At 34.4% G+C, this 19,364-nt stretch overlaps 1 protein-coding gene and 1 pseudogene across 1 annotated transcript; one reads left to right on the top strand and one right to left on the bottom strand.

The window, feature by feature from the left end:
* Positions 1–4,325: 4,325 nt before the first annotated feature.
* On the top strand, positions 4,326–10,203 carry LOC125495213 (cytochrome P450 81Q32-like; annotated as a pseudogene).
* Positions 10,204–15,727: 5,524 nt separating this feature from the next.
* LOC104886661 (spermidine hydroxycinnamoyl transferase) lies at positions 15,728–18,981 on the bottom strand. Its single transcript, XM_048638738.2, has 2 exons — positions 17,814–18,981; positions 15,728–16,379 (listed from the first exon to the last, which is right to left on the bottom strand). The coding sequence occupies exons 1-2, from the start codon at positions 18,743–18,745 to the stop codon at positions 15,944–15,946; spliced, it is 1,368 nt and encodes a 455-aa protein (XP_048494695.1). The 5' UTR covers positions 18,746–18,981; the 3' UTR covers positions 15,728–15,943.
* Between the last annotated feature and the right edge of the window lie 383 nt (positions 18,982–19,364).

Here is a 19,364-nt window from a genome sequence, read left to right as displayed (position 1 = left end):
TAAACCAGGAATATGGCGCATCTTCAATGCAAGCATGCACCCAACACTTGTCTGCACACGAATTTAACCTACCCCAATAATGTTAGCTGAGCTCTTGTTCCCTATCTTCACACTATAAAAATCACCAGATAGATAGTTCGTAAAATACTCCCTTTTAGGAACACAATGGTATGAAGCACCTAAATCTACAAGCCAGTCTTTATCTGAACTTTCTACATGATGACACTCACTAGTTGCACAAATCAAAGTGACCTCGTCATCAATCATAGAAGCGGTTGCTACGGTACTTTTATCTTCTCCTTGTTTTTGTGAGTCTGTGATCGAGTCTCTCTTCTTACCTTGTTCTTTCTTCCAACGGTAGCAAAACTTTTTAATGTGGCCATGCTTGTTGTAGTGATGACATATCCTAGTCTCTGTATCTCTATACTTTGACCTCCCCTTTGAGTTACCACGATTTTTGAGACCCGTACTCTTGCTTCTTCCACGACTCTCAACAACAAGAGCATGTGAACTATCAACTCCCATCTCTTTTCTTGTTATATCATCATTAAACTTAGTTTATTTGATTACATACAAAGATAGCACACCATCCGGAGCAGAGTTACTAATAGTCACAAGCAAAGTTTCTCAGGTGTCTGTTAAAAATCTCGACACAACAAAGCATGTAATTCAGCATCAAGAATAATATTCATAGTAGTCAACTTGTTAACAATATCTTGGAAGTCACTCAGATCCTCAAAAACAAACTTTCCACCTTTTAATGTCAAATTAACAAGTCTCTTAATTAATGAAGCTTTGTTATGTGCGGTCTTCCTTTCATAAAGACCTTCCAATTTCTTCCATAAATCATATGGGTCGGACTCTTGTAACACATGGTTGAAAATGCTAACGTCAACCCATTGTCTTATGTATAGTCCCTAAAGTTTTCCTTTTTAACTTTACCCAATCTTTCTCTTCTATTTTATCTGGTTTAGATGGTTTAGAGACACGACCATTGGGGTTGTCGTCACACCGTTCTCAGGTAAGTTCATCTTAATCTTCATATTTTTTTAAATTCGAGAAACCAAATCAAGTCTGGGGTAATTATAACTCGTATTACTGTATTCAGGTGTTGGCGTCGTCGCTACCGCGCAATAACTGCATAACCACCGGGTCCTCTTTTTTTCGTGGTCAGGTCAAAGGTAATTCTTTCTCTTTCATGGTCTACTGCTACTCCTCTTCCTTAGTACACCTCCAGACTTGGGGCATAATTTGCCCAGGGTTGATCTGATAAATTTGCATCAGGTCCTTTGCTAGGGGGGTGAAGGGAAGTCTCAGGCCTATTTTGAAAGGGTACTCGTAGAGCACCACCCATTTTGGGGGACAAGACTCTGATAGTTCGTCAAACTCAGCATTCCTAATGACAGTACTTTCGGGTAAATTCCCTAAATCTAAAAACCTAAACATGTCCTCCTCTGTTATAGTAGACAATTCGTCTTCATTTTCACTCCTCTGTTCCACAACCTTCTCAACCTTCTCTTTCCCTCTCGATTTTTCTTGATTTTTTACAAAAGTCCTAATGCTACGTCTGCTAGGCGCCATGAGAGAAGTAGGAGAAGAAAGGAAAATAGTACAAATTAAAGGAAATAACGAACAAAAAGTGTGAAATTACCTGGTATCAGTGATCGATTTTCCGGCGGATAGAATAATGGAAGTTAAGGAAACTATCTTACTTAAGGAGAGAGAAAGATTTGATGAAGTTGGAGTAAAAGTTAGAATCCTTAACCGCCCAAGTTATTCATGTCATCAAGAGCAATCATGACATTGTGCCAACGGTTAGAATTAAAACTGCTATTTAAAAAAGAAAACTACCTTTTATGCTCTGAGACCATTGGGCTACCTAGTATAACCGCCTAAAAGAATTTTCCTTCCTTCCTTGTGTTTCTTTGGAGAATATTTTCTATAATTGACAAAAGCGAGGTTCTTATTATAATTTTTGATATCTTGGTAACTTAGAAGGAATTTCGTTTGATTTATTGATTTCTTTTAACAATTGTTTCATGGATTTCGTGTCACCCCGATTCAACAATTGGGGGCAAACTGTTATGGCTAAATTTTTTCACAGGATAACATTGACGCGACGACATAATGACGCAATGACATGATGCCATTTGACATGGTGACGTAGTGACTATGACTGGAAGACGCGGCAGAGAACGCAAGGTTGGAACTAAGCATTAAGCAGTAACGGTTTTGCTAAATAAGGAAGGAGCATAATGAGGCATAAAATCAGCCGTTGAGGAGCGTGGATTGTGACGTTGGAGCATAAATGAGAAAGATCTCCCATGATTGAAGGACCAAAGTTAATGTAATAATTAGGGAATTTATTATGTATTCGTTGAGAAAAAGACAGGAGGAAAAAGAGGCATACAAAAGAGTGAGGAGGATCATTAGTAAAGGATCATGTAATATTGTTGTAAGCAAACTAAAGAGAAAAGTACTTTTGTAATGATTGCCGCTCACTAAGAGAGACAGTGAACCATAGTAGATTGGTGGATCTCCATCCACCTGCGGTTTTTACCCATCTTCATTGGGGTTTTTCGCGTCACCATTTTTGTGTGTTCATCCCCTTTGATCCCTATTGCATTCGTTCATTGCATTGTCTTAAACATAATGTGGTTAAATCGTCCCAAACTTTAATTTCGTCATAAGCGATAAATTTTAGCATAAACAGTTAGTATGGCATACTCCCTATGCATTTTTTTATCTTGCTCACTTGGTAGCTTGTATGCAAATTGAGGAAGGAAGAGAAAAGAGGTAGATTCCTTGCATATGGTTTGTTGGTTGGTCAGGGTTATTAAGTTATTAGAATTTGATTTTTGCATAAACAATAATGTAAGAGAGAAATGTGTATGTAGTAGATTAAATATGCCATGAATAGAAGTAAAACCCCCCCGTTACACAGATTCAAATCTTTGTCCCATAGTGGATGTCAACATGTCATTTAACTTACTTGGTGAAATCTTGTAGAGTTGATACCCAAGACTTGGGATTGAATTTCGTCTATATCTTGGGCTTAGTCGCTTATTACACCAAAAAAAAGTATATGTCCTATAACTCATGTACCACTTGTGTGCTATTCTTTTTTATCAGTTATAATTATTAATCATCAAAACAATCTAACATACCATTCGATAATTAATAATCAAAACATGCTATAATCAACTAATAGTGTTTAGGTTTGGGCGATTCCCCGAGTAATTTAATAAAATAAAAGATGAAAAGTTTATGGTTAATTTTTTGTCACAAACACAAGTCATACTTTAGTTGTGAAATAATGACATTACCAACTACAAAGTAAAAGGTAACGGGTTCAGGACTTCTTAAACTTTTTTTAATCATTTTCTAAGGGGATGTAATGTTAGCGTATGAATGCTTGCCTGCACATATCATCGTTTAATGTGAGGTGCCACATTTCGACGTACAATGGTTGCCTGCACATTTCAATAATACATATAGATCGATAAGAAGAAGTGGCAAACCAGTTGTGGTACAACAATTATGGGATATAAGATTTATATTCCACTTTAATTCTATATTTTTTTTTCCATAACTTGTAAAAATAATATAAGGGTATTTTTCTATAGATTATTTAACTAGAATAATACAAACTTTAGCCGTTCTTCCAAAATAATACGACATTTAGATTATTTTTTAATAATACAAATTTTATATTAATTTTTCCTACAGTATGTCAATCTCACTTAAAACTTTAAAACAGGCAAAAAGATTTAGAAAGTTTTTTAAAACTAAAATTTCTTTCTCTCTTCTCCACCACCCACAAAACCGACCTCACCCCCTCCTCCACCATGAAACCACCACCGCAACCCCTTCCGTCCCTACCCCGAAACCACCTCAGCCCCTCCCCCACCCCAAAACCACCCCCAACCCCTCTCCTACCCATGAAGCCACCCCATCCCTTTTCCTAGACTCTGAAACAGCCCCCACAATCATTAGAATTCTCGATTGAGGAATAAAACAACAGAATCATAGCTTTGCTAGAGTGCTAGTGGGCAGGGGTGGGGAAGGAGTGGTTTTTTGGTGGGCAGGGGTAAGAAAAAAGGGTGAAAGATAAAAAAATAATAATAAGGTTTGGAGGGGAAGGAGGAAAAGAGAAAAACAACTAATGAAATAGTGACACGTATTCCCATTTTATCTATTTATTAAGTTACATCCAACTTTACGAAACGTAGGTATAAAGTTTTTGTATTATTTAAAAAGAACCTAAAATTTGTATTATTTTGGAAGAATCAACCAAAGTGTATTATTTCGATTAAATAATTCTTATTCTATCATATATTTTAAGAGTTCCAAGATTTCAGTTTTTATTTCCTCCTAGAATAACTCACCATTCATCCCAATTGTTAGCACTTTCATAGGATTATTTAGGAGAACATTAATTACTCCTCCCCCAACTCCAACAAAAAAATTTTGGAAAGATGCACTTGTACTATCTCCCCATCGCGGTGGTATTGTACATGGTGACATTCCACTTTTGGCGAAAATTGCAAAAAAGGCCTCCTACACCCTTTTTGTGTTTACCAGTGATTGGCCATTTTTGGCTGGTAACATTCCCATTAGCCGAGTGCTTAGCCAAGCTAGCAGAACGATACGGCCCTATTGTTTATCTAGAGTTCGGGTGGACGCGCAGTCTGGCTGTCTGCTCCGCCTCCGCTGTAGAGGAATGCCTCAGTAAAAATGACGTTGCCTTTTGCAACCGCCCACACCGCATTCTAATCGGTAAGTACGCAGGCAACAACTTTACTAGTATCAATTTTGCACCTTACGGCCCCCACTGGCGGAACTTACGCAGGATCGCCGCGGTTGAGCTTCTCTCATCTCACCGCCTTCAGTCTCTTTCCGGCATCCATATACGGGCCGATGAAGTCCGTTTGCTTGTGCACGATCATACAGTAAAAGTCATCGCAGGGTCAGATACAGAATCAAAATCAAAGGTAGTTGACATGAGGCCTGAGTTATTTGACATGGCCATGAGCGTGATGACTAGATTGATATTTGGGAAGAGGTACCAAGGGTTGCAAGCTAAGAAGCTAGAGAAGATGGTCGAAACCTTTTTTGGGTTTGCTAACGTGGTTCATTTTGGAGATTTTATCCCGTATCTCAGGTGGTTAGACTGGGGGAAAGAGAGGAGGTTACAAAAGTTCAAACAAGATAGAGACGCACTTATGAGAGATTTGATTGAAGAGTACATAAGGGCAATGAAGGTAAAAGACTGCCATGGTGAAAACAATGATGACTCAACGGTAAAAGTCAAGCCCATGCTTCAAGTGCTGTTGGAGCTGCAAAAATCCCAGCCGGAGTATTACAAGGATGAGATCATCTTCAGCATCTTGTTGGTACGTTACTTTACACCCTTCGTTTTCTTTGAATTTATGCACTCAATAATTCTTGGCACCGAATATTCGCATCTACACTTACTATCTATATATCATATTGGTGATTTATATTAAGTAGTACTTGGTCTAGTAGTAAGATTTGTATTTTACAATTTTGAGATTGTGGGATCAAACCTCACTAGAGGCACTTTAGAGATGGGATTCCCTTACCATCCCCCACTCCCAAAGGTCTTGTTTGTATAGCTAGACCGGATAAACCTATGCAAGTTTCCGTTTCAATAATATATACTTCCTCCGTTTCTTTTTACTTGCAACGGTTTGACTTTTTCACTATTCACCAACTCTACTTAGTTTATATTTGGTGATTTATAGTTAAGGAAAAACATATTCATGTGGGATCTTGTTAGATTCGTCTGAATGTATATTTTCCGTATATATACTTTTTATAATTTTTAATTATCGATAATTAAACTTATTAATGGTTGAAATTATGCATTGGTAAGCGTGAAAGTCAAATTGTTGCAAGTCATATAAAAAGAAACCGGAGAAGTATATGTAGAAAAAGATTTGTATATACTTACGTACTAGCATTGGTGATTTATACATAGGAAAAAAAAATAGACTATCACAGTTCAGTGTTTACAAATTATAAACTTCAAACTGTATACGTTGAATTTTTTTATTAAAACAAAAATTAGCTAACAACTTTCAAAAGATTCGGTATCAATAATACGTCTATATAGGACCAGGTTTCAGTTTAGTTTAACAAAATTAATTCAGTTTGCAGGAGATAGGCTAGTAGTGTTGGCATCACCTTTGATTTCATGGGTATTCGGATCCAGTCTCACCCATTACCAGATGGATCTCCAAATCCCCCTCCCCCCTACTTGCAAGCTAAGGAATTTCAACTTATCTTATTAAAAGAAAATCAATTCTGCTAAACTAAAGTAAAATAAAATGAATTTTCTATAGCTAAATTAATTTTGTTGAATTAAACTTAAATGTGATGTAATTAAGCTAAAAAAATATAGGGCCTGAGTTGTATTATATATTCATACCAGTTTTGAATGGCTTTTTTTCAGCGTTATCCATGTATTATAAATATCTATTATATTTTCTAAGCTTTCTTATCCTAACCTAGTTTTTCCCATTAATTTATCTTGTAAGATAAAAATGTAAATGATGAGTATGATTTTTATATTGATACTCATTGTGTTTATGTCTAGTAATTTATAGAATATCATATTTTTCATTAGGTACTTATGTGGTTTTACAAAATGCATGAGTTATCCCTTAAGTTTTAATAATTCATTTAGGCACCCCTCAGGTTTGAATATAATGTACCATATACCCTTAATAACTTATGGGTGTTGATTTTCTTAAATTAAATGATCCAAAATCAGTTGACCTATCCAATTCCCCTAATATTTCACATTATACCCAACAAAGTCTTCTAAAAGCAGACAAAATTGCCTAAGACGTAGTTAGGCCACTATTAAAACTATTTTGACCGCGGATTAAAGGTAACTTTATATCACTATGAAATGACATTTTTGGCATAGTGTAGGTTAACATGCGAATCAGGTTGGGGTAACGTTTAAGTGATTTTTGGTCATTTAAGTTACCAGAGTCAACACCAATAAGTTGCTGAGGGTGTCTGGTATATTATATGAAAACTTAAGAGATACTTCCTTCGGTCTTTATTAGTTTACCCATATTCCTTTTTGGGATGTCCCTTATTAGTTTAATTTACCCTTTTTTTTTGTTTCTATTTTTGGAATGGGACCACTAACTTTTCGTCACATATACATTCAACTTTAATATAAAATAATAATTTCTCTTTCTTTCTATGACCCATAACATTATTATTATCCTAAAACTCTGTGCAAAATAAAGGGGTAAACTAATAAAGACCGGAGGGAATAACTGATAAATTTTTGAAACCGCATACATACCTCACGAATTTCATAAAACCTCAAAGATACCTGGTGAAACATTCGTATCATTAATCATAGTTCTTTTCTAATTAGATTTATAATAGAACAATATGTGTCTATTTTTTTTCACCTTATTTTCAGTCCATTAGAAATTTTTTATAATGATACTTTAATTTTATGACCTTGGTGACCATTATTATTAGGTTATATAATTACATTAGTATGGAATATTACCAGAGAATGCGGAGTTGCACATATAGTGGAAGGTGATAGAAGTGTAGCATATCTAACAAAATAATTCCTAACTAAACTCCAAATCATATAGCAAGATAAGTCAAGGTCGTCGATTCTACAAAGACAGACGATACCAAGAACTAGATAGCCTTGACTCAATTTAACTAAATAAGTGACAATCAAATGATTATCAATAGGACATTAAACTAACACTAAACTATTGTAATTAATTAATAATAACAAATAGAAGTAATAAATTTAAAAGCACTTAGAATTAAGCATCCCCACTAGCATAAGTAACACATGAATTATTCCCTTCCCATGAATCAATAGTCCAAAAGGAATAATGTGACCTTAAAATACCATAGAATTCTCCCGAGTCCCAATAGCTACTCTAAACAAGCAATCTTACCTATTCCCATGAAATCATGCAAGAAAGTGACTTTAAGCATAATATCAGCAATATATTAAATTCATAGCAATCCTACCTACTTATTCCCATAGAGATAACCATGCTCTTGATTGAATCAACAAATCTATTTAGATACAATTTCATCCAACTCAAGACATAAGATATCAATTAAATTAAAATAGCATATATTGCTAACATGTTATAGATAATAAGCACAAATTCGGTAAAGCAAGAACATTTAATCATTTAAATTGGGGTTTACGGAAGATTTATGCATCAATCATATCAAGGATTCAACTTAACCCTAGATTATAAGATTACTCACACAAAAATTGAAATAACAAAGCAATTAATAATAACAATTAGATATGATAATAATAGAGAGAGAAAAGTAGAGAAACTTAGCCTTTTACTAGAATGAAGATGATCCAAAGTAGACAAAATCTAATTAAGATCTAGAATTTCAATGGTGTAATTCTCTTCAAAAGATCTCTAAGAAGTCTCCACTCTATAGTTATATTCTAGAATAATAAAAACGGCCTAAAATGTGTTTAGGAAACCATATCATACTTTAATAAACTAAAAAAAATGAAATAAAGTATCTTCGGGAAAAATGACCTCGAAAACAGCTTTCTGCACGTCGTGCAAGGTCATGCACGGGTGAGCGAATTTCGCTCGGTCGTGCGGAGAGCATAACCCTTGGTTCCTTTTTTCTACATTGTTGCGCGGGTGAGCAAGGATGTGCTTGGTCCCAAAACTCATCGCTCAGCAAGCGAAATCACAAGTGGTCCAGCAAAAAGACAATTCTTCAAAGGTCATCATTGTTTTTTATTCCAAAGAGCTCAAACTTGTCATCTCGCCTCCGTAAAGCACTATCTAAACTTTCTACGATGCATCTTGGACTTCCTTAGTAAAACCGGCCACAAAGACTTGAAAATCAAACTGAGAGCAAAAGTATATCAAAGGAACACAATGGTTTAAAAACTACTCATGTCATTCAAATAAACCTAAGCTAAAATGCACTAAAAACAACAGGAGAATGAGATTTAAATGCAACTTAAAAAAAGGTGAAAAGCTAGTTATCAGGATGTAAGAAAATTAAGAAATAAAAATCCTGGAACAAATTAGGTAAAACTTTCAGTAAAGTTTTAATTTGTCCATGAAAGTCCCATTCATCTGATATGGTCCATATAGAATAGTAAGATTGTATATGAATGGAGGTTCTTGTTTGATTGGTTAGAATGTTTATCTTCAAAATATCAATTACTTTTAGTACCTTCTACTATTACCTAATGAAAGAAATTAATAGTATTTATACGTGAAGAAACAAACAAGAATAACCAAAAAAAAAAACCTTAGATGGAGTGGAAGCTACTATTAGAACATTTTTTACTGATTATGTGTTGAATGTCACTACAAATGGTGAACAGGATCTCTTAGTAGGAGGATCAGACTCGTCAGCCCACAACAATAGAATGGGCATTCTCACTCTTACTTAACCATCCAGAAGTTCTAAAAAAGGCGCATACAGAAATTGAAAACCATGTAGGACATGATAGATTGCTTGCAGAATCCGATCTTAAGAGCCTTCCTTATGTTCAATGCATCATCAAAGAAACACTCCGAATGTACCCACCTAATCCAACTCTTTTCCCTCATGAATCTTCAAAGGATTGCATCGTCGGAGGGTACCTTATTCCACAGGGCACGTCACTTGATGTCAACATCTGGGCAATACAAAATGACCCTAATATTTGGGGTGATCCCCAAAATTTTCGGCCAGAAAGATTTGATGGCGTAGAAGGCTATCGTATTGGGTTCAAAATGATGCCATTTGGTTCAGGAAGAAGGATATGTCCTGGAGAAGGCTTGGCAATTCGTGTTCTTAGCCTTGCTATAGGCTCTCTAATCCAGTGTTTCGATTGGGAGAGGATCGATGATCAACTCGTGGATATGAACAAAGTGCCTGACCTTTTCATGCACAAGATTGTTCCACTTCAAGCAAGGGTTGCACCTCGTCACGCTATCACCAAATTACTTACCAAAATATGACTGTACATGACGTGAACGCCTTCCCCACCTTCAAAATGATGGGATCTGAAATTTGAGTCAATATGTTTGACTTTGTTTCTTTGCTCTCCTCTCTTGTATTTTCATAAACAAACATGAGTTAAGAGTTTGTACTAGCTCTGTTTTATTTCTAATGATTAAACTTGTTTTTCCATGGTTTCTTATACACAAAATTGAATAGTATTTATATATGTCAATGACATTATAGATAAAATAGGTAGTAAACTCCATATGACACCGAATGAAGATTATGTTGTCCATTGCAATACATACTCATTACATACTAAGATACATACACGCTACAGCATGAAGATTATGCTAATAAAATAGGTGATAAACTCCCTTGTAGAACATTTGCCCTGTAAATAACAAACAATTCAAGAGCATTTCTTTCTGTCTGCTAATCAGTTTAAATGAGAAGAAAACTACTAGACTTACCATTAGGATCCGTAACTTAATTGATCACCAAGTCACCAAAATCAACTTCAAAGCATATGCCATGTGATAGGAATAGGAACAACATTATATCAAGAGTACAAAAGAGAGTAGCGTTACATGAACAAACATCTAACACCTATTGGAAGTATGCTCAATTTCGAAGGCGTAGCTATTGGATTTTCTTAAATCTGTAATTTTTTAGAATCACAACTAGGCTTAAGTAGCACCACAAACAATGTGAACAATCTATTGCTCGAAAGGTGCATGAAAAGTGGACTAATGGACTAGATGCTCTAAATCACTTAACTAGCACCATAAACAATGTGAACAAAACTGGTTTAGGATATACGGGTCAGCAACACAATGTACGGCACAGTGGTAGAACCTTCGAAAGAGATTTTCGAAAAAGAAAATATGTGGATCTACCTGAATATTTAATTTGCAATTTTTGTGGAAATAATGGTCACTTAATTGATGATTGTAACATTAAGACAAAACGGATTGCAAAGAATGTTAAACATGTTACTCAAATATGGGTTAGGAAAGATATACTAGATGCTCAACGTAAGAAACAGGACCCAAGCAAATCTGAGTTCCTAAAACTAACAGGTGATCTTTTTGCAGGCAAACGTGAGAGGAAGCAGCCTATGGTATCTTGACAACGGCTGCTCAAGACATATGACTAGTGATAAATCTCAATTCCTCTCACTAGTAGCCTACCATGAAGGGTGTGTTACTTTTGGCGATAACAAAAAGGGATAAATAATTGGTATTTGAAACATCGGCAAATCCCTAACACACTCCATAGAGAATGTGATGTTGGTAAGTGGCTTGAAAAAATAATTTGTAAGCATACCCCAATTGTGTGATCAAGGTAGTTATGTTGAATTTCATGCATGAATGATTTACAAGATAACTTGTGGCTTTGGGATTAATTTCTGGAAATTTGTTGAGTATTATGCCTGTTGTCCTCCTTTAAATATGTTAATTAGAGTGTTGATGTGTGTTTTTTTTTAATCTGAGTGAGTAAAGGTCAACTTGATATAAAAAGGACTCGTAATGGTCTACTGATGTTGTCCTAATGTCATGATCCTAAGTTGTCGAACTTATGAGCTATATGATCCTAAGTTGTCGAATATTTTAGCTATGAAATGCAAATTCTTTCTCCTATAGCAAGCTTGATCTTTAGCCCAATATTCTGATTTTCTATTTATGAGTTTGACATTTGTGCCTCATTATTTTTTTCTTTCATATGTCCCACCTTATCTTCATTTCCCTATTATTATCCTTCTTTTCTTCACACATTCATCCAAAGTTCAACAAGTACTTTTAATCTTGATTCATGGTATATGGAGCATAGACATATTGATAACATAGTGAAAGAAGAAGACGCATTAGTTATGGGAGAACATGAAAAAGGTGGAAGAAATACTAATGCATGAAAGAATGAAAGTACTGTTTCACACTGTGCAGGGCACAGTGCCATGAGATGTATCTAGAAAAAAATAATGAGGTTCGAATTAACTTATTTCGCCTTTGATCTCTTATTGATTGACTCTAGTAATATTGTATGATCTGGCTCTCTTTTCTAAAAAAAAAAAAAAGAAAAGGAAAAGAAGAAGAAAAGGAGAGTGAGACACTTGTGTTAGATAAATCTTAGAGTTAAATTCACAGATGAGAAAAATAATTATTATCAAAGTTTTGGAGGTCATCATTTTGAATTCCAGTATATTCGAAGATTATTATATTGGAAAGGGAATAGACTGTTCAGTGGCACAATGCCACACACAGTGCCACAGTGAAGAAAGTCCTATGATGTTTATGTGCGGAAGTTTGGAAATCTGAAAAAAAAAAAAAAGGGTTTAACACTTGTTGAGCCAATTGCCATTGCAAATCTTCAAGCTTGCATTACCTATATTCATCTTACATTGTTAGCTATCAACCATGATATTTCATGATTATTTCTTGCTTTACAAATTTCGGATTGTGAGTTGGATTATATTTTTGCGTAATGACTTCGGATTGTGAGTTGGATTATGACATAGCACCAGCATCCTTAGTATTTATTGCTTGAGCTACTTGAATTATTTTACTGACTATATCTCACTTTGACTCGCTGAACATGTTGATGCTCTCTTTTTTGATAATGTCAAAAGAGGGAAGATGGGTATAATACTTAGACTATTAAATGAAATTATCTTGGTTACCATGTTACTTGTAAAAGTATGTGAATGATATTATGTTATTTTCCCTAATGTGATTAATGTGCATATTAAGGGGGAATGCATACTTTGAGGGGGAAAAAGTGATTACTTAATAATATTATATTGAGTGTTTGTCATCATCAAAAAGGGGAAATTTGTTGTGCATGTGAATATTAAGTTATGATGATGAAAAATAATATAATATGTTCTAATGTGAAAGTTTGTAATAGATGGTTGAGAATGGAATAAATAAATGAAGACTTTGAAGAAATGAAGAATCAAGATTGAAGTCCAAGTTTATATTCCTAAGTATAGTTACTTTACGTAAAGTGTAATGTACTTGAACTAGGTGGTATACTATGTGCTACATATAAAAATATAAAATTAGTATAATTATTATTTTCTTAGAGTTAAGGAAATAAATAATTATATTAATATTATATTTCTATATAAAAGGAAATTAATATTTGAAAAAACAAGTTTATCAAAAATGATAAAGTTTTAATAAAAATGTTTTTTAAAAGAATTTTTCAATAAAATGTGTTTTATTAAAAACGTGTAAAACAGTTTTTATAAAATATAAGATTTTCGAAAAAACAGTTTTTATAAAATATAAGATTTTCGAATATGGTTTTCGGAAAAAGAATTTAAGATAATAAAAGAGTATGAGATAAAAAGAAAATCTATTGTTTAGTCAAAATATAGATAAACATGGATTTAAGGAAAACTTATCTTTTTAGAATTAAAGATAAAGATGAAAAAGGATAAAGTTTATTTTCTAAAAAGAAAAGGTTTATCCCTTAAATTAAGGAGTAAAAGAAAAATATATTTTGAAGGATTTTTCGTCCAAGCTATATACTATAAAAGGGTTTATAATTCATTCTCATAACTCACGTTTTCAGAGAGAAAAATCGGAATTATTAAGAGAGCTGAAAATAATTTCCTAAGGCACAGAGTATAGCACTGTTCGAGTCATTTTATGTAACTATTCAACGATTGTAATTGTCCTTGACATTGCTTGAATAAGAAGCACATAGTTGAGGATCGTTTTCTTTTTGTAATCTTACCATTATAGAGAGTGTTAACACTTAGATCAAGTGTTGGGGGGTCACTAGTAGAATAATTGCTTATTGCTGCGGTGCTATTGCTGCGGTTTTACCCATATGCAGCAATATATCACGTAAAAAGAAAAAAATAAAATATAAAATAACGATATTGCTGCGGTTTCGACCTAAAACCGCAGCAATATGTTGTTGACAAAAATTTTTTTGAAAATAGTTGACTATTTGACCTGATATATTGCTACGTACGGTTCTTGACAAAAACCGCAACAATATATTAAAATAATATTAAAAAATAATATTTTAATATATTGTTGTGATTTTTGACAAAAACAGCAGCAATATCATTAAAAAAATATATATATAAGGCATGTTAGGGTTTTTCTGTCCTCCTTTCATCTCTCCTTCAGAACTCGCGCCTCTCTCCGGCTCTTCCTCTCAGCCGTTCTCTCACCATCTCTCTCCTCTCTCATCCACTCTCTCCTCTCATTTGTTCTCTCATCCTCTCTCTCTCTCCTCCTCTCTTCCTCTCGAACAACGTTCGTCCGCCATAGTTCAACCACGACTAACGTTCAGAGCTTCAATGACAACCAACGTTCGTCCGCCAAACCTTCAACCACGACCAACGTTCGTCTGCCAAAGCTTCAACCGTGGTTTGTCGCTCGCAAATCGATCTTCGTCGCTCGCAGACCCTTCGTTGTTCGCAAACTCTTCGTCATCGCTTGAAGACTATTCGACAACCGATGGGTCGTTCATCTTCGTCGTCGCTTGAAGACCGTTCGACAACCGCAACAATATTATTTCCATTATTTTGGTTTTAGGATTTCTGTATTGATTATTTTCGTTTTTAGATGTGTGTAGATTTTTTGTTTTAGTGTTTATAGATCAGTTTCTCATTTCTCTTTAATATATATTTTGTTTTTATTATATTTATTTTTGTAATGAATCAGTTAGTTGTTTTTTATTATTATACTTTTGATTTTTATACTATACCATACCTATATTGTAATACTATATTTCAATTTGTATTGTTTATATTTTTGAATGTTATATAATAATTATTTGTCATTAGTTTTAATCAGTAGTGTTTTCTTTCTTTTAGCCTTTTTGTCTTTCAAATTTGATGACAAAATACCCAAAAAAAAAAAAATTACCTATACTACTACATATTGCTGCGGTTTTCCTAAGAAACCGCAGCAATATCCCTTATAAATTTGATTAAAAAAATAATATATTGCTGCGGTTTTACGGGTAAAACCGCAACAATATGTTCAAATATTGCTGCAGTTTTAAACCACAGCAATATATTTATTACCTATTGCTGCCCCCTTAATTGCTACGCGGCCAAAACAGCCGCAATAAGCTACTTAATGACCGCAGCAATAAGCATTTATTCTACTAGTGGGTCACTACTAGGGTTACTAGTGAGAGAATTCTTAATGTATATATCAAGAGGTTGATATTTTAGGATTTAAAGAAATAAAAGTGTTTTTGTTTCTTGTGGACCTAGATCTCAGAGGTGAGATTGAACCACGTTATATCTTGAGTTTCAGTATTGGTTTAATATAGTTTTAGTTTTAATTTTTGCAAAAACTCAAAACAGAAATTTACGAGCGTTTCACGCAGTGTCTGGCACTGTGCCATAACCTAAGTTTTGCGAAAATCGATTAGATTTCATCACTCAATTCAACCCCTTCCTTCTTCAATGTCACCTTGTGTTCCAACAGTGACTGTAATTTGTAATGTTGAGGCTAGAATTGCTATTGTTTTTGGTAATATATTATGTACTTACATTTGACCAAAAACAAAATCTTGATCATGGTTTTTTTTCCCATAACAAATATTTATATGTAAGTTTTAAACTTTCATTTGGTGTATAATTTATGAAAAGACAGAGAAAGATTAACTTAGAAACTACATTAAGTGAAATCATGTTGATTTTTCTCACATAAAAAAGTCACATGCTATATAATTATAATGTAAAACAGAACACAAGGTTCTTATAACACCTAGAGTTTTCTTTTACTTCTTTTTTGGAGTCGAAGAACACCTTAGAATTCCTAGAAGAACACAAGTTTTTTCCCAGAAATTTGTGAAATACTTCTTTATTGGAGTCGAAGAACACCTCAGAACACAAGGTTCATAAAACAATTTCTCTGACATCTTTCCATATGCATGCCTTAGCTTCAATTTACACAATGGGAGAGGTTATATATTTCACAAATTTTTCGTTAGGTTGCAAGCACACACCAACTATCAAGGATCCGTCGTTCTTATAAGGAGAAAGATGAATATCACCATCACAAGTTTGGACTATAGGAGGTCCCATATGTATCTCCTTTCCCCATCCAAAGTCTACTCCATGACTGGAAAGGTTTAACCAACTTACAACCGTTATGTTATGATCACCATACGCAGGACCTTCCATTATTCCCCGATCATCAATGTATTGATACTTGGTTAGGTTTTTCTGTTTTTTCAAGAACTCGATGCTTGCTAAGATATACTCATTAGTCACCTTCTGGATCGCCTCCCTGACTATACTACAAGCGTAGCTTAGTGGCCTTGAAATCAGCTCCCCAACGCTGCTAGATATTTCAGCATCAACTACAGCGTTTCCAAAGAAGCTGCATACATATATATATATATATATATATAAATCATGTGATTACTTACTTCAGTTATCTAGCAAAATCCCTACGGTTAGTTCCGTGTTGAAGGTTATCAACGAGTGTTCTTGTATAGAGTTAGGGCTATCTTGCCTAAAAAACTTTCTGATGCTGATTTATTATGGCGGAAATATAGGTCCTTTTTTTGGTTTTGTTTTGGTCATAAATAGAGATGACAATGGGTAATAGACCCTACTCGAATTCGTGGATCTAGATCCATTTTTTGCGGATCTGGATCCTCAACTTATGGACCCTATGGATCCGGGTAGGATCTGGATCCTCCTTTGAAAAAACAGATTTGGACCGGATCCTCAATTATTACCCGGATTCGATTCATATATCCGTTTTTATAATAGTATTATTAAATATTATAATATTAGTTACTACATGTGATAACGGATTTTTGCTTGAATTTCGAATTATTGTTCTAACTAATGTGTGAATTTACTGGATTATTGAGTTCGAAAAATTGGTTGATTATTGTTCATCTTTTAGAAGTATTTGATTAATCTACAATTTGATAATTAAATAGTTGTGTTGCAATGGTTTTAAACGTAATTTTTGGTTGATAGTAGATGACTTTATTGTTTAAAATCTTTCATTATTGTAAAAATTAGGGTATTTTGAAGAAAATAGGGAAAGATCCGTTTAGGACCCGGATCCGTAGGTTCCATAAGAATATGGATATAGATCCCCATTCTTATTACCAAATGAATATGGATCTTTACCTAAAAAACGGATATGGATTTGGATCCTAAAGGACACTGCCAGATCCTACCGATTGCCATGCATCTCTAGTCACAGATAGTTTATAATTGAACTGCCGAGTTAATAGTTGTTGTAATTGGTATTAGGGCGGCTATTTGAACTTTGGCCTCATAGTAGTGCGTGCCTTAGCTTATTATTTTGGAGCTTAATGAATACCTTTAACAAAATAAATTATATCAATAAATAACTAGATGTTCATTATTGTATATAGGGTTTTTGTCAGAAAATAACTAATAAAACATAAGTTTTTAGGAAAGAACCTAATGAATTTTTTTTGCCTAAAAAGACCTATTAAAATACTTTCGGGTGTGAATAGCAACCATATTACGAAATTCAAGCTAAAACAGCAAATTCCAACATTGACTGCAGATGAGCTTAGAGCAGTGAGTTGTAAGATAGAAAGAAATAATTCAAACAGTCAATTAATTTGAGTTAGAAAAAAGTCAACGTTGAAATTTGGTGTTTTGTTATGAAATGTATAAAATGGTTGTTGTTAACAACCGGAAGCATTTTAATAAGTCTTTTTAAACAATTTTTTTTTATTAAGTACTTCCCTATAAAACTTATGTTTTATTAACTACTTTCTAATAAAAAACCTTTGTATATACTTCTTACTTTTATTACCTTGAAGGTAATGGGGGCTCCATTCTGTCATGTGCGGCAACAGCAACCATTAACGTTGACATATCCTCGCTCTTGAGCTCGCGTGCCTTACAAACACATCTCCATACATGAGCTGCAACAACTTCAAACCGACTGTAAGGACGACGCAGATGGTCCTTCACAATTTCCCGGTTACTAATACTATTGGCCACCTCCTTAAGCCTCATAATCATGTCCTTTGTCAATACAACAAAGGTTGGAGATACCTGCTTCCCCCACTTATCTTCACCTAAACGCAGCTGACTAAAGTAGTTCATCCGTTCACTCTGATCAACTACTGTTCTCTGATGAGCTTCAGCTCGCAAGATGCGACGATCGAGGAAAGGTGCTTCTTCTAGTGGCTTACCTAAGGCAAGCCTACCCCATTCCTTGATGAAATGGAATGCACTCCGCCCATCAGCAACGACGTGGGACATTGACATGCCAAGACTAAGGCCGCCGCATCTGAATCGAGTTATCTGCACTGCGAGCACAGGTAAGTCTTGGATTGGTTTCGTGTAATAACTCATTGGAACGAGAAGTTCCCGCAACTTTTTTGTACAAGAGTAAAAATCACCAAAATCAGCCAGTTTCATGGTAGACTCGACCTCGACGAGCTCTGCTCCCATTGCATTACACTCGAGTTCGAATCGTCCTTCACCTTTGAAACTCAGTCGACCTGCTAATGGGTAAAATGGGACTAAGGCATGGCTTAAGGATTCTTTAAGGGTTTTCATGATTTTGTTGTTTGATGGATTAAGCCATTCTTCTTTTATTGGTTTATCGTAAAAGTATAAGACGGATGAATGTGTAATTACTGAAATTTGATCAAGTTCTGATAAGGGTAGAATGCCATTCCATGTTGGCTCAGCTGGTTTGACTGTATACTTGGATTTCATTCTGATTATTGCCATGGCTTCTTTTTCTTTTGGGTTCTTGATTAGCTGTTTTTTGTCATAAGGTCGAGTTATTTAATAACATTAAGAAGGATTGGCTAATTGTAGCGACTCTCGTTTTTTTTTTCTAATTTTTATGAGGGATTATTTTACTGGACCAAAAGGTCTCTATATAATAATTGTACGTGTGTGGAAACACGCTTCCTCTGTTTTTTCAGTGGCTAAATGTTAAACTTCTACTTTGTCAATCTCACCAATTTAGTCATTAATATATGGATAATTTATCTAAACAAACTTTTTATGTATAATTTTTTTTGGAAAAACAACCTTTCACAACTATTTTAAAACTTTAAGACCTTAAAATTTCATTTTTTTGCAAAATACAATTTTACCGTATTTTTATATGTTAACCCATCAATTTTGGGTTTTTATATAATATTTTTTTTATCCTTGCCACATGTGCGTCGGATTTTTCTATTTCCAAACCTTTCGCCTCAATTTTCTCCTCAAAAAAGTGTAAAATCTCGGCATATGTGTAGAGTACATGGGAGATTTAAGTGAGTCAACACCGTTATTTGGTGGTCAACATTGAAAAATTGAGTAAGGTATTTCTCGCAAATAAAACAAAACTGTAAGG

The sequence above is a fragment of the Beta vulgaris genome, chromosome 2 (genome assembly GCF_026745355.1).
Source record: "Beta vulgaris subsp. vulgaris cultivar EL10 chromosome 2, EL10.2, whole genome shotgun sequence".
NCBI lineage: Eukaryota > Viridiplantae > Streptophyta > Magnoliopsida > Caryophyllales > Amaranthaceae > Beta > Beta vulgaris.
The sequence above is the reverse complement of the archived record's forward strand: the minus strand, read 5'-3'. Positions and strand labels throughout refer to the sequence as shown.